The sequence below is a fragment of the Ascidiella aspersa genome, chromosome 1 (assembly GCF_963924565.1).
Source record: "Ascidiella aspersa chromosome 1, kaAscAspe10.2, whole genome shotgun sequence".
In the NCBI taxonomy this organism is placed as follows: Eukaryota; Metazoa; Chordata; class Ascidiacea; order Phlebobranchia; family Ascidiidae; genus Ascidiella; species Ascidiella aspersa.
Genome location: NC_139447.1, coordinates 640098 through 655342, shown reverse-complemented (window position 1 = coordinate 655342; position 15245 = coordinate 640098). Strand labels below are relative to the sequence as shown.

Below are 15245 nucleotides of genomic sequence, written 5' to 3'. Positions count from 1 at the left end.
ACCGCATCAAAACGTAAACAAGTTGGACGTAGAAAGATGATTCGCGCCAAGCGGGAAAATTTTTTAAAATAGTCAAAAAGTATTTAAAATGGACTCGTATCCAGTTTGTCAAAGTGGCGGCGGACCAAATGAATTACATTGGCGGGGCGCATCCGGCCCGCGGGCCGTATAGGTTGCCGACCCCTGTTTTAGACTTTAGGTCTTACAATAGCATCGAATTGGGGCTTTCTGTCGCTGACTGATATCCTCAAACGCTCACAAAGATTAGCATTTGGGAGTCTCCCTATGCTTGACTTTTTATAAAATTCATCGACACTGGCAATTGGTATTCATATGAAAACACTGTAGAAAGTTTTTTTTCAAAGACTACATTGGAAGATCCGCACAAAACGCTGAAAAGATCCGGAACCGGATCGCGATCCGCCATTTGAACATGACCGCACTAGGCTAGTATTGGGCCATCTCTGATTTGACCTCTGGTGATCTCTAGGCTAGGGTTACTATATTTGATAATGCGCAAATCCATAACAAATTTACCTCAGTTCATTGACCAACTTTAGAATATTACCAAAGTACTTTACCGCCATTGTTTTTTGTGAAAGAAGGATAAACACGAAACTATACACAAACAGAAAAGAAATGTTGTATTGCAATACACGTATAAGTTCTCACTTGGTCTGCAACAGACTTCTTGTTGCGCTATTTTTCTACTGCTTTTACTGCTTTATAATTTTCTTCAGCGAATATACGCTCTTATCGTTTCAGACATGTTCTAAATTTTGCAATATCGAACAAGATATAAGGCCTTCAGCTATTGGCCCAGCTCCACTCAATCATCCATGTATCCCAAATAAAGCGGAGTATTGTCGTTTATGACGTAACAATGAAATTATTACCCGTAACGCAACAAACAATTTAAAAAAATCCGGACATTTAAGCATATTTTGGCGTTTCCCCCCAGACGCAGTTTGAACACTAAAATTCCGGACATGTCCGGGGAAATCCGGACGTATGGCAACCCTAGTCTAGATGCCAATGTACGTTAGAAAATTAAACTGTGATTCTAAACCAGCGCCATACTGACTAATAGAAACCTTGTCTAAAGAAAGCAAAGTTTCAGTAAGCTGACTTTAAAAGCTTTCGCTGCGCCTTGACACCATGTTTGGTGCTGCCTACTCTTTTGGCTGAAACAAGATCTTTATGAAAAAGTTTTGAAAATATTGAAATTCAGTAACACAAAACGTAAACGGGGAAAAATGCAAGTCAATGAATTTCATAATTTTAATCCAAATACCCAATGGAAACAAGTTACAGTTCATTCATATAGCTGTAATCTCATAAGTTGGAGCCGACTTAAATTCCGTTAAAGTCCACGGCATCATAGATGTTGTGTGTTTTTAAATGCTCGTGTGAATTGACTTCTCTGCTGGCCAAAGTGGAAATTAATCTAATATTTTTATACCACAAGCTGTCGATAAAGCACGATTATTAGGCGTGACGAGATGCATTAATGCGTGACGAGTACCGCAGCAACCAGACGCTTTACTTTAGAATTTGTTTACTTCGTTTTGCAGATTACAGATTCGTGTTGCTACACAAGACTGCTTAAAATGTTACTGGTTCGTGGTTATTGTATTGCATAATACTTAAAAATATCTTGGTTGGAAGCTTGATAATCGCAAAGCCGGGTAAATCGACATCATCTTGATGAAGACAGATAACACAATACCAAAATGTGAGTTTATTTTACATTTAACTGAGCAAAGAAATGAATTACAGCAATACATTTTCTGTGTCTGATTCAGCATCCTCACATCCCCTTGGAACAGTTCTCGCACCCCTTGGTTAAGAAACCCTGGCCTAGAGCTTTACAGTTTTAATTGAATAATTGTTCGAGGCTCGCGTTATATTTACAAATCTTGATGACAATATTTTTTAAGTTACATACATTTCCGCTTAGTTTGTTAGTTATTGTGAGTTCTTTCGTAGGTTTTAAAATATCCCGGCCTGGCTAAAACATTTTCCACAATTCCAACATTTGAAAAGTTTTTTTAAGTATGAATTTTTCTATGTCTACTAAGGTGTCCTGGCTGACTAAAGCATCTTTCACAAACTTTACATTTATAAGGTTTTTCTCCAGTGTGAGTTCTTTCATGAATTTTAACGTATCCTGACCCTTTATAAGGTTTTCCACAAACTTTACATTTAAAAGGTTTTTCCCCAGTGTGAGTTCTGTTGCGAATTTTAAGATGTTCGTTTTTTCCAAAACGTTTTCCACATTCTTTGCACTCGAATGGTTTTTCTCCAGTGTGAATTCGTTCGTGCGTCTTCAAATTATGAGCTGAGCCAAAACATTTATCGCAATAGGCACATTTAAAAGGTTTTTCTCCAGTGTGAATTCTCATGTGAGTGTTAAGATCACATTTCATTCCAAAAAGTTTCCCACAAACTTTACATTTGTGTTTCTTGAAGTGAAATGTGGACAAATGTTTGTTGAGCAAAGGACGCTTTTTGAACAACTTTTCGCAAATGTTACATCGGAACTCCATGTTGGTGGTTTTGTGTTTTAATTTTGTTTTTACTGTTGTTAGATCCTTTCGTTTGTCTTTTTGCTGTTTGTCGATTTGATTAGAGTCTTTCATTCCTTCACAATCGGAATCTTCACATACAGGTTGATGTTCTTGTGATGAACAATCTATAACAGAATTATCAGAAAATCCATCATCACTCTCTTTATATAGCTCCATCGTAACAAAATCACTTTGGTAGTTTGACATATTTTTACTTCTGTAAAATAAAAAATTTTAACGCAATCCCATCAAATCAACGACAAACAAATATCGCTAAAATCTCCAAATAAAGGCTATTCAGCTATTGTTAAAATATTGTTCTTATTTAAAACGTTCTTGAGGGACTATAATGCACGCTAGTTACTGTAGTGTGCGCAACTTACAAATAACAATGCTTGTTGTTGATGCTTTTAATAGGGTTCTTAACCAGTTGAGAGCAATCAATCGCAAAACAACAACGCAATGCACTTTTTACGAATCCTATCCTTTTTATAAAACATTTTGTTTTGTTTTAGTTATACCTTATTACAAGCGGATCTTTTAACATTAAAACAAAGAATACAAAGTTACTACATCCAGTAACGCGCAGCCATTACGTCACAATTGCGTTCTGCGTAACGTCGCCCAATATTGGCCTAAAGCTGCAAGAACTTGAGTTCCCAGTAGCACAAGCGCGTATTCACATATAATGTTGCTTTTGCAACTAAACGCTTTTAAGCAAACTGCTACTACTCTGCACATGAAACTTCTCACACAAGCCGCTCGCCCAAACATTTGATTGACACTGCCATATCGGTAAGCGTTAGCGGAAGTGATTGGTGTCACGAAAAACGCTGACGGCGCATAGTATGGCTGCATTTAAAGCAAGCAGTTTAAGCGTTACAGACCTTAACATATGCGCAATGTATATTGTTTGATCAAGTTATTCTGGAGTCGTACTGGCCAACGATGACAGCACCCATATATAGTAAACAAGATGCGTTGGGAAAGATTTACCGAAATCAGTCGGCCTGGCCAGGATTATATTGCAAGCAAGGCGAGGCTAGAAAAAGAACTAGCCAGAGGTGAGGTAGCATATTTAGAATAGTCTAGCAAAGCTAGCAGGCCAGGTCACACGCTATTTATAGATGTTAATATATATATGTATATATATATCATATGTTTCACCGGCAAAGGCATCGTCATTATGTTTATTCAAATAGAATTGACAAAGCAGGTTAACGGTAAAACAGGATTTCACAAATTTCTCCTGTTAGTTCATTATGAATATGCTGCCTCGGTTTTAATCTAACAGCACAAATTAGACAAACCTGTGATATGTCATTCAATTTAACTTTTTGAGCAAGTTGATTGTTGTGCTATAGATATCTCTAAACTACCCCGCTTTGATAAGCCTTTGAATGACCTGTAGCAATGACTTAAGTCACTGTTTTTAAATCACTTGACTTGGTTAAGTCTTTCGGGCAAATGACTTGGGTTAAATCAAGTGTTTTTACTCAGCAGATTTTATCTTAATTTTTTGCACCTAAATCAATTCGCCTGCTATATCGGACGAGTTCACCAAATGTAGTAGTTACGGGCTTATGGAATGTTGAACCGTGTGACTCATAAACTCTACAAATTGCATTTTCTGTTAAATAAGACCATTAATGCGAGTAATATGCGAATCTATTTTATATGCCTGATAACGTATAATTTTAATTTAAATAGAAAGTTTTAATAATTTTTAAACCAAATAAAGAAAACATTGTTTGTGCCATTTTATAAATGTTATAATGACGTCAGTATGCGACCTGCCAAGTTTTTTTTCGCTTGATGGTCAAGTGTGAAATATCTCAGCTTGATTTCCTTTCCCTTGCTGGTCTAGCAAGACTTGTGGGCAAAGTTTATGATTTAATGCTTAATGCTTATGTAACATGTCCCACTGTTTGTGCTTGTGGTTATAGCGAATTCGCTTATCACTACAGTGGTAATTCTTCCCTGGGTCAGTCCGTTAATCCATTTGACAACTGACCAGCTAATCCATAACTTATTCGCTTTTGCGTTATAAATTTGAACGCCAGAGTTGTAAAGTACTCAATAATTATATTGCCTCAGTTAGGGCCCTGTTTTGTTGTACTGTAAGCTGTGGTAATGACAGCGCATTTTTATACTGGACTTTTAAATTGTAAATTACAATTCGCTATATGACAATAAGCACTTTGAAATGCTAAAGCAGTTGGTTCAGTTACGATTCAATAGAGTCACATGGTTCGGTTTTCCTCACACCAGGGGTCGGCAACCTTCCGTACGCAGTGTGCCAGTTTATGAGCAAAGTCAAACTATAACAACTTGCGTGCCAAACATTTTTCTATATTTGGTTTTGGCAATCAGGGCTGCGGAGTTGGTTAAAAACAACCCGAGTCCGACTCGTATGTCACCAATTTACGAAACTAAATTAATGTATATATTCCGCAATCCACTCATAGGGTGGTCATGGTGTACCACGAGCATATCCTTGGAAAGTTTCTTCCGTTTGCTATTCCACCTTAACAATTTACAGTTTGCTGCCTTATCAGTTTCGAAATGTGGTACTGCGCATGCGCACACGTCGGACTCGGGTAGTTTTACCTGGTCTTACTCGACTCCCGAGTCCGACTCAGCAGCCCTGCTGTGATCTGACTTCTAATTACGTATATTTTTTGAAATATACTTTGATGCTTTTAAGCCGATACCTAGAAGTGTTAACAGTACACCGAAAAGCCATCGCAGACTCGCCGAATCTGTCGATCTATGATGCAAGCAGAGCAAGCCAGAAAAACAACTGGCCTGCAGTGAGGTTCGAACTCACGACCTCCGGTCAAGCCGGGACCGTCGCTCTACCAACTGAGCTATGCAGGCTCAGAGAGGAGCGAGTCGAGAAACAACCATGCGCCAATACTTGCACATTTTGTTAGTACAAGCAACTTCACACTGGGGGATCATCAGTCCGTATCAATCAATGAAAGACACACACAAACATATGTGTTTAATAACATCTGTGATCCAGCCCCTCGGAAGTTGCTTTATGACCAACGATTACGGCCTCCGCATCAACAGTACACCGAAAAGCCATCGCAGACTCGCCGAATCTGTCGATCTATGATGCAAGTGTTAACTATCAGTTTCGTTTTTGTTCGTTTCTCAGTCGCATAAAAACACACGTGCTTACTTTCAATGTAGAACAGTGGTTCTCAACCTTTCCAGCTTACGGACCGGTGGACCTTCAAAAAATAAAATCAACCCAAAATGTAATTATGACAAAGGTATGTAACTTAAAAGCATATAACGAAAACTTGTAATGAGAATGTAATGAGAAATTTGCTGCTGTCTTTTTGATACCAAACGTGTTATACGTGGTTCTATTAAAGTTTTTCACGAACAACTGGTCTTAAAGTTTAAGACTTAAACAAGTTGTAGTCTACTTTTAAAAAGTTGGGCACAACACAGCATTGTGACGGGATGAAGTCAAAAGTAGCCCGTTAACTCTCTGTTACGTCACAATGCTGCAAATTACGGAACTGGCTAAGTTCTAAATTTGATGGACAAGTCGCCTTTGACATCTTGCTTTTTGCAATGGAGATATAAACGTTACGCCAAATTTGGGGCATTGTGACGTAATAGGAACGGTTAATAGTAAACAACAAGTATAACGCCCACAAAAAATAATCTTAAATACAACACAGTTACGACACTTATTTGTGACACGAACTGGCAATGTGTGCAACCATTTAGTTAGAGCTAGTGTTTGTGATGTAATAGTAATGTTAATGATGTGGTAGTGATGTAATGGTTGCACTTTCTTAAGTTGATATAACGTGCGCGTTAAATCATTTGGCGTGCCATGCATCTTGCGTTCTAAAAGCGGCACGCGTGCCAGGGGTTGACGACCCTTGCCTTACACCAGTGGTTCTCAACCTGTGGTACACGTACCACAAGTGGTACGCGAAGTCATTTTGGGTGGTACGCTGTACGCAGTATGTTTTTAAGTAAAATTACAGTTTTACCAAAAGGTTAAGCATTTTTATTGTAATAAACTATACATTCATTATAATGATTGTATAGTTAAATATTTTATGCTTCTTTAACGATAGGAACTATTATCTTTCCGGAACATCTATGCAAATTTATTAAAGTTAAGTTTTTCGACAATTTGTTGGTTCGCACCAAAATCATAGAAGCTCGAGTTGGTAGGCAGTGAAAAAAAGGTTGAGAACCCCTGCCTTACACCATTCAAAACGCCTAGGGCAGGGGTTCATAAACTTTTTTTCGCCGTTGACCCCAATTGATTTTTGCTTCGCGTGGGCCAAGGAAGGCGAGAAATTTTAAAAAATGTCGACATAACTTGACGTCACAATACAAATGGACTTCAGGAACACGCTGATTTCGGTCCAAAAAATGTGAAAGTAAAAAAGAGTCTAAATACATTCAGTGCTAAACTGTTTCATTTTCAATAAAAAGTATTTTCTTTGAAAATTAATTGCTTTTTAAATCTACACTTATATTTTAATTTGGATTTCATGGACCCCTAAAACTAGTTAATGGACTCCCAAGGGGTTCATAGACCCATTAAAAGTTGGTTTTATAGGAATTGTCAGCTTTGTTTTGTCTAGTTAATTTTGCCCTTGTTTTTAAGTGTAAGTGTTATATGAATGGATTAACATCAAATGTTGTGGCAATTTTCTTTTTAGGTTAGCTTTTACAAACTGATATAAAGTTGTTATTCACCTGGCTTACCGGCTATCCTAATGCAAACATGTCAGCTAGTTATTTACCCTTGTTATAAAACATACAGCCTTGCATTGTAAAGCAACAGTTTAAGGTAAACAGCTTTAAACACGACAGACGACAATTGTTGTAGTTAGACAGTATTAAAAACCTTTTCATAATTGTTTTTTACCAATAATATACACTTAATCAAATCGTATACATAATGAAAGAACCCTATGTCAAAAGCCTTTCTCACTTTGCAAATTTACAAATTTTAATTTATAAACTCTTCAATCTGTCAGTTGTATTGTTTTTTGACGTAACTAGTGACTTTAACCTAAATTTTAAGAAGTGCCTGTAGATCAACTGACAGACTACCGTGGTCTCACCCGAATGCTTCGCGGGCCACACAAAATTCTTTCGCGGGCCATTTGTGGCCCGAGGGCCACGTGTTCGTCACCCCTGTTTCAAAACATACAGCCTTACATCGAAAAGCAACAGTTTAAGGAAGTAAAAAGCTTTAACCAAAAATTAATTTAACCTATAAGCTTTTGCGACTTCTTAAATGCATTAATGCTCTTTTAGTTGTACATTTGCATGCAGGTGTGGCCGATATCAGCAGGTTTTCGGGGTTTAATTGTTTTTGGCGTAACTAGTCATTTCGCCCCCAAATTTAAAAGGAAAGGCCTGTAGATTAACTGACAGTGTCCCATCTTTACTATAATATTAGTTTGATGAATGTGTTGATTTTCAGAGTTTAGGAAAGAAACATGTCAAACCACGAGATTGAAGTTGCGTCGAAAGCTTTAAAATATGAGAGTGATGATGGATTTTCTGATGATTCTGTTGCCACAATTACAGATTTGTCATCACAAGAACATCCACCTGTAAGTGAAGAGTCCGATTGTGAAGAACAAAGTGACTTGGATCAAATGAATACCAGGAAAGAACAAAGCAAGGATCCGTCAACACAAAATACAGAGTCCCGTTGTCACATTTGTGAAAAGTGCTTTAAGAATCGTTACAAACTAAAACATCATTTAGCTGGAGTTCACTTCAAGAAACACAAATGCAAAGTTTGTGGGAAAATATTTGGGAAAAATATCGACCTTGAATGCCACGTGCGAATTCACACTGGAGAAAAACCATACAAATGTAAAGAATGTGAAAAGTGTTTTAGCCAGGCAGGACATCTTAAAGATCATGAAAGGATTCACACTGGAGAAAGACCTTACAAATGTAAAGAATGTGGAAAGTGTTTTAGCCGGGCAGGAAATCTTAAATCCCATGAAAGAATTCACTCTGGAAAAAAACCTTACAAATGTAAAGAATGTGGAAAATGTTTTAGCCGGGCAGGACATCTTAAAGGTCATGAAAAAATTCACACTGGACAAAAACCTTACAAATGTAGAGAATGTGGAAAGTGTTTTACCTATGTAGTAAGTCTGAAATATCATGAACAAGTTCACACTGGAGAAAAACCTTACAAATGCAAAGTTTGTGGAAAGTGTTTTAACCAGACAGGAAGTCTTAAAGTTCATGAAATAATTCACACTGGAGAAAAACCTTATAAATGCAAAGAATGTGGAAAATGCTTTAACCGTGCACAACTTCTTCAAAGACATGAAAGGGTTCACACTGGAGAAAAACCTTTCAAATGTAAAGAGTGTGGAAAGTGTTTTAGTGAAACAGGAGACCTTAAAACACACGAAAGAATTCACACTGGAATAAAACCTTACAAATGCAAATATTGTGGAAAACGTTTCAGCCATACAGGAAATTTAAAATGTCACGAAAGAATTCACACTGGAGAAAAACCTTTCAAATGTAAAGAGTGTGGAAAGTGTTTTAGTGAAACAGGAGCACTTAAAAGACACGAAAGAATTCACACTGGAGAAAAACCTTTCAAATGTAAAGAGTGTGGAAAGTGTTTTAGTGAAACAGGAGCACTTAAAAGACACGAAAGAATTCACACTGGAGAAAAACCTTACGAATGCAAAGTTTGTGGAAAGTGTTTTAACCATTTGGCAAGTATTAGAAACCACAATAGAATTCACACTGGAGAAAAAGCATATAAGTGAAAACAATGTGGAAAGTGCTTCACAAGATCTTCAAGCCTTAACTCACATGAAAAAACTCACACTGCATAAAACTTTACAACTTCAAGTCAAAACATATAATTTTAAAATCATGATGTCAATTGCATGCATTAAAATTGTGTACATAAAACCTCTCAGAAATACATAAACAAAATGTGTAGCACCACTAAACAACTAATGAATAATATCACATGTGATGGAAAATTTATCGTATCGCGTTTACTTCAAATGTGTTGCTTTATTACCACTTAAGCTCTTTGGCGCTGTTTATGCAACCTTGGATGTTACGTAATGGAAACTTACTGGCACAAACCGCGTATAACCAAAAGGTCAAACATAGGCAGTAATATGCTACAACTGTAATAAGTTGCTCAATGAGTCGTTCTAAGTCCGCTCTCCACACCTTACACTTTGGATACGACCTTTAACAATTCACCGAATTTGTTTATGCACATATTTTTAGTGCACCTTGGTTTACAGTTTTCAAAGTTATAAATAACGTTTTGTCTTTATTTAAATTGACTAAGGAAAAAATAAGTTTTAGTAAGTTTCAGATTAGTCTGTTGTAGTTGACTATACCTGTGTTCTGAAACGTTTTTGCACTATGACACTTCTAAACGTTAAGTCGCACGTACAGCTTCTAACATCGAACAACTCTCATGTTTCATACTCTATAGACCAGTGGTTCTTAACCTTTTTTCAGACGCGCCCCCTACGAAAAGAATTCCGTCATTTTTCAGTGAAATATCACTCAAATAACATGAAAATAGTGAACTGTATTGTTGGTCGCGCAAGGTGCGAAAAAAATTGGGTTTAATTTGGTTAGATTGGCTAAAGTGTAACTTAGGAGACTTTTTCGCATTGGGCACACAACAAATTTATCGTGCTCGGCACATTGATTTCTAACGAGCTGATATTGACAAATATGTTGTGAGGGCGTTTAGTCCAAAGTTGTACGGCTGTGATGTCATGCGCAAATAAAAATATCAAGCGCAAAAATTAAACTTTGCGTTATCGTGTTTGAAAAGATGTGATAACACACAACAACACAACAACAGCAGCAATATTGCAAAAACATTATCGATTCGCGCGAAAAACTTCGAGACAAATCAAAAACAAAAGTATGATAGAGATTTTTTTTTTCAGTTTCAATGTTAAAGTTGGCAAAAACAGAGTTTGTGCAGGAGTGGTGCGCAACCCAAACCAATAAAATCACCACAAAAAAATCAAAATGATAAGTAGAGCTCGCTCAAGAATTGTTAGCGCCCCCCTTCTAAACCTATTTTATAGTTGTTTTTTCATAAACATTTATTGGGCCACAGAATTTTTGTGCAACGAAAATGGGTCACGAAGAAAAAAAGGAGAACCACTAGTCTAGCCGGTAGCGTGAAAGCGCAAAAGCGTTGAAATATTAAAGAACAACCTTAAACTTTATGTAATAGCTAAATATAACTTGACTTAAAGAAAAAAAACTTGTTTGCGTTATATTATACAACTGCAATGCATAAGTATACTGACGGCGCTGGTCTAGATTAGGGTTACCATATTTTCGTGGCCTGAAATCCGGACACTCTTTAGTCCCCATAAGCGGTTTTTAAAATGAGGAATGAACACATTGTCTGTCAATATGACGTCACACTAGCAATGCTTTGCCTATCCATTGTATACCGGAGTGGATTTTTGTTGGATTTCGCTAGTCCAGGGGTGTTCAAATTATTTCTGCCATGATCCACCACAGCCAAACCTGACAACATGATGATCCACCAAATACGAATAGTAAACATATTAGACACGCTTTAATTATTATGGTGCTTTATTTATGTAAATGTGCCCTACAAAATATTGATAATTTTGTAAAAACCCAAAAGTGAAGTGTGCTATACAGCACCAAGATTTTAGTGAGAACAATGATAGGTTGGTTTAGACCAGGGTCGGCAACCTTTTTCTAGTCGCGGGCCAAAACCAAACTCAGAAAGGTCTTTGTGCGCCGCACAAAATATTAACTGAGAAAAATTGTGTTTTTTTACTTAAAAACTTGTTTAATTACATTGAAGAAGGCAGTAAGTGTTGGCGCACAGCGCGAAAAAAAGCGTTGTTTGGTTCAAAATTGGAGCCCAAACGTTGTTATCCATACTACAAATGAAAAATGTAATAAAATAGTTTGAAGAAACGCGATAACTTCCAGGTGCACATGGCGAGCGAAGCGAGCGCGATTTTTTAGGCATACCTCTTTTAAATTTCTGGCAAGTTTTTATTACATTGCCGAAAATAAAAATATTAAAAATATAATACGTTTTCCGTTAACGGTAAAGAAGCGCTGATCTAATTCAAAAGACCGCATCAAAACGTAAACAAGTTGGACGTAGAAAGATGATTCGCGCCAAGCGGGAAAATTTTTCGCACTTACGTAGTTAAAATAGTCAAAAAGTATTTGAAATGGACTCGTATCTAGTTTGTCAAAGAGGCGGCGGACCAAATGAATTACATTGGCGGGGCGCATCCGGCCCGCGGGCCGTATAGGTTGCCGACCCCTGTTTTAGACTTTGGGTCTAACAATAGCATCGAATTGGGGCTTTCTGTCGCTGACTGATATCCTCAAACGCTCACAAAGATTAGCATTTGGGAGTCTCCCTCTATGCTTGACTTTTTACAAAATTCATCGACACTGGCAATTGGTATTCATATGAAAACACTGTAGAAAGTTTTTTTTCAAAGACTACATTGGAAGATCCGCACAAAACGCTGAAAAGATCCGGAACCGGATCGCGATCCGCCATTTGAACATGACCGCACTAGGCTAGTATTGGGCCATCTCTGATTTGACCTCTGGTGATCTCTAGGCTAGGGTTACTATATTTGATAATGCGCAAATCCATAACAAATTTACCTCATTTCATTGACCAACTTTAGAATATTACCAAAGTACTTTACCGCCATTGTTTTTTGTGAAAGAAGGATAAACACGAAACTATACACAAACAGAAAAGAAATGTTGTATTGCAATACACGAATGCAAGTTCTCAGTTGGTCTGCAACAGACTTCTTGTTGCGCTATTTTTCTACTGCTTTTACTGCTTTATAATTTTCTTTAGCGAATATACGCTCTTATCGTTTCAGACATGTTCTAAATTTTGCAATATCGAACAAGATATAAGACCTTCAGCTATTAGCCCAGCTCCACTCAATCATCCACGTATCCCAAATAAAGCGCAGTATTGTCGTTTATGACGTAACAATGAAATTATTACCCGTAACGCAACAAACAATTTAAAAAAATCCGGACATTCAAGCATATTTTGGCATTTCCCCCCGGACGCAGTTTGAACACTATGGCAACCCTAGCCTAGATGCCAATGTACGTTAGAAAATTAAACTAACACAAAACGTAAACGGGGAAAAATGCAAGTCAATGATTTTCATAATTTTAATCCAAATGCCGAAGGCACAATGGAAACAAGTTACAGTTCATTCATATAGCTGTAATCTCATAAGTTGGAGCAGACTTAAATTCCGTTAAAGTCCACGGCATCATAGATGTTGTGTGTTTTTAAATGCTCGTGTGAATTGACTTCTCTGCTGGCCAAAGTGGAAATTAATCTAATATTTTTATACCACAAGCTGTCGATAAAGCACGATTATTAGGCGTGACGAGATGCATTAACGCGTGACGAGTACCGTAGCAACCAGACGCTTTACTTTAGAATTTGTTTACTTCGTTTTGCAGATTACAGATTCGTGTTGCTACACAAGACTGCTTAAAATGTTACTGGTTCGTGGTTATTGTATTGCATAATACTTAAAAATATCTTGGTTGGAAGCTTGATAATCGCAAAGCCGGGTAAATCGACATCATCTTGATGAAGACAGATAACACAATACCAAAATGTGAGTTTATTTTACATTTAACTGAGCAAAGAAATGAATTACAGCAATACATTTTCTGTGTCTGATTCAGCATCCTCACATCCCCTTGGAACAGTTCTCGCACCCCTTGGTTAAGAAACCCTGGCCTAGAGCTTTACAGTTTTAATTGAATAATTGTTCGAGGCTCGCGTTATATTTACAAATCTTGATGACAATATTTTTTAAGTTACATACATTTCCGCTTAGTTTATTAGTTATTGTGAGTTATTTCATAGGTTTCAAAACATCCCAGCCCGGCTAAAACATTTTCCACAATTCCAACATTTGAAAAGTTTTTTTTTAAGTATGAATTTTTCTATGTCTACTAAGGTGTCCTGGCTGACTAAAGCATCTTTCACAAACTTTACATTTATAAGGTTTTTCTCCAGTGTGAGTTCTTTCATGGGCTTTGAGGCTTTCAACATGGTTAAAACACTTACCACAAACTTTGCATTTGTAAGGTTTTACTCCACTGTGAGTTCTTTCATGAATTTTAACGTATTCTGACCCTTTATAAGGTTTTCCACAAACTTTACATTTAAAAGGTTTTTCCCCAGTGTGAGTTCTGTTGTGAATTTTAAGATGTTCGTTTTTTCTAAAACTTTTTCCACATTCTTTGCACTCGAATGGTTTTTCTCCAGTGTGAATTCGTTCGTGCGTCTTCAAATTGTGAGCTTGGCCAAAACATTTATCGCAATAGGCACATTTAAAAGGTTTTTCTCCAGTGTGAATTCTCATGTGAGTGTTAAGATCACATTTCATTCCAAAAAGTTTCCCACAAACTTTACATTTGTGTTTCTTGAAGTGAAATGTGGACAAATGTTTGTTGAGCAAAGGACGCTTTTTAAACAACTTTTCGCAAATGTTACAACGAAACTCTATGTTGTTGTTTTTGTGTTTTAATTTTGTTTTTACTGTTGTTAGATCCTTTCGTTTGTCTTTTTGCTGTTTGTCGATTTGATTAGAGTCTTCCATTCCTTCACAATCGGACTCTTCGCTTACAGGTTGATGTTCTTGTGATGAACAATCCGTAATCGTGGCAACAGAATCATCAGAAAATCCATCATCGCTCTCTTTATATAGCTCCATCGTAACAAAATCGCTTTGGTAGTTTGACATATTTTTACTTCTGTAAAATAGAAAAAAAAATTACCCTTTTAACGCAATCCCATCAAATCAACGACAAACAAATATCGCTAAAATCTCCAAATAAAGGCTATTCAGCTATTGTTAAAATATTGTTCTTATTTAAAACGTTCTTGAGGGACTCTAATGCACGCTAGTTACTGTAGTGTGCGCAGCTTACAAATAACAATGCTTGTTGTTGATGCTTTTAATAGGGTTCTTAACCAGTTGAGAGCAATCAATTGCAAAACAACAACGCAATGTACTCTTTACGAATCCTATCCTTTTTATAAAACATTTTGTTTTGTTTTAGTTATACCTTATTACAAGCGTGATCTTTTAACAGTAAAACAAAGAATACAAAGTTATTACATCCAGTAACGCGCAGCCATACGTCACAATTGCGTTCTGCGTAACGTCGCCCAATGTTGGCCTAAAGCTGCAAGACCTTGAGTTCCCAGTAGCACCAGCGCGTATTAACATACAATGTTGCTTTTGCAACTAAACGCATTTGAGCAAATTGCTAAATCTCTGCACTACTCACACAAGCCGCTCGCCCAAACATTTGATTGACACTGCCATATCGGTAAGCGTTAGCGGAAGTGATTGGTGGCACGAAAAACGCTGACGGCGCATAGTATGGCTGCATTTAAAGCAAGCAGTCTAAATGTTACAGACCTTAACTCAAACTTAAAACAGGATTTAAATACCTCGAGATGCTAAATAAACGGTTTATTATTCAACTAAAACGTTAAATGCAATATCCAGCACAATTCCTAGCAGCATCGTAAAAAAATGAGCCACTGATGAAACCTTCTTT

At 37.0% G+C, this 15245-nt stretch overlaps 1 protein-coding gene across 1 annotated transcript; it reads right to left on the bottom strand.

Moving 5' to 3' along the window:
- Positions 1–2051: 2051 nt before the first annotated feature.
- On the bottom strand, positions 2052–14389 carry LOC146166406 (uncharacterized). The gene is made up of 3 exons (XM_083392374.1): positions 14216–14389; positions 13912–14098; positions 2052–2695 (listed from the first exon to the last, which is right to left on the bottom strand). The coding sequence occupies exons 1-3, from the start codon at positions 14387–14389 to the stop codon at positions 2052–2054; spliced, it is 1005 nt and encodes a 334-aa protein (XP_083248500.1).
- Positions 14390–15245: the final 856 nt, after the last annotated feature.

Coding starts and splice junctions, on each gene's coding strand:
- LOC146166406 (XM_083392374.1), bottom strand. CDS start 14,389: ATGGAGCTATATAAAGAGAGCGATGATGGATTTTCTGATGATTCTGTT. Junction 14,099..14,215: donor AACGAAAGGATCTAACAACA/GTAAAAACAAAA, acceptor TTTCACTTCAAG/AAACACAAATGTAAAGTTTG. Junction 2,696..13,911: donor ACCATTCGAGTGCAAAGAAT/GTGGAAAAAGTT, acceptor ATTCTGTTATAG/ATTGTTCATCACAAGAACAT.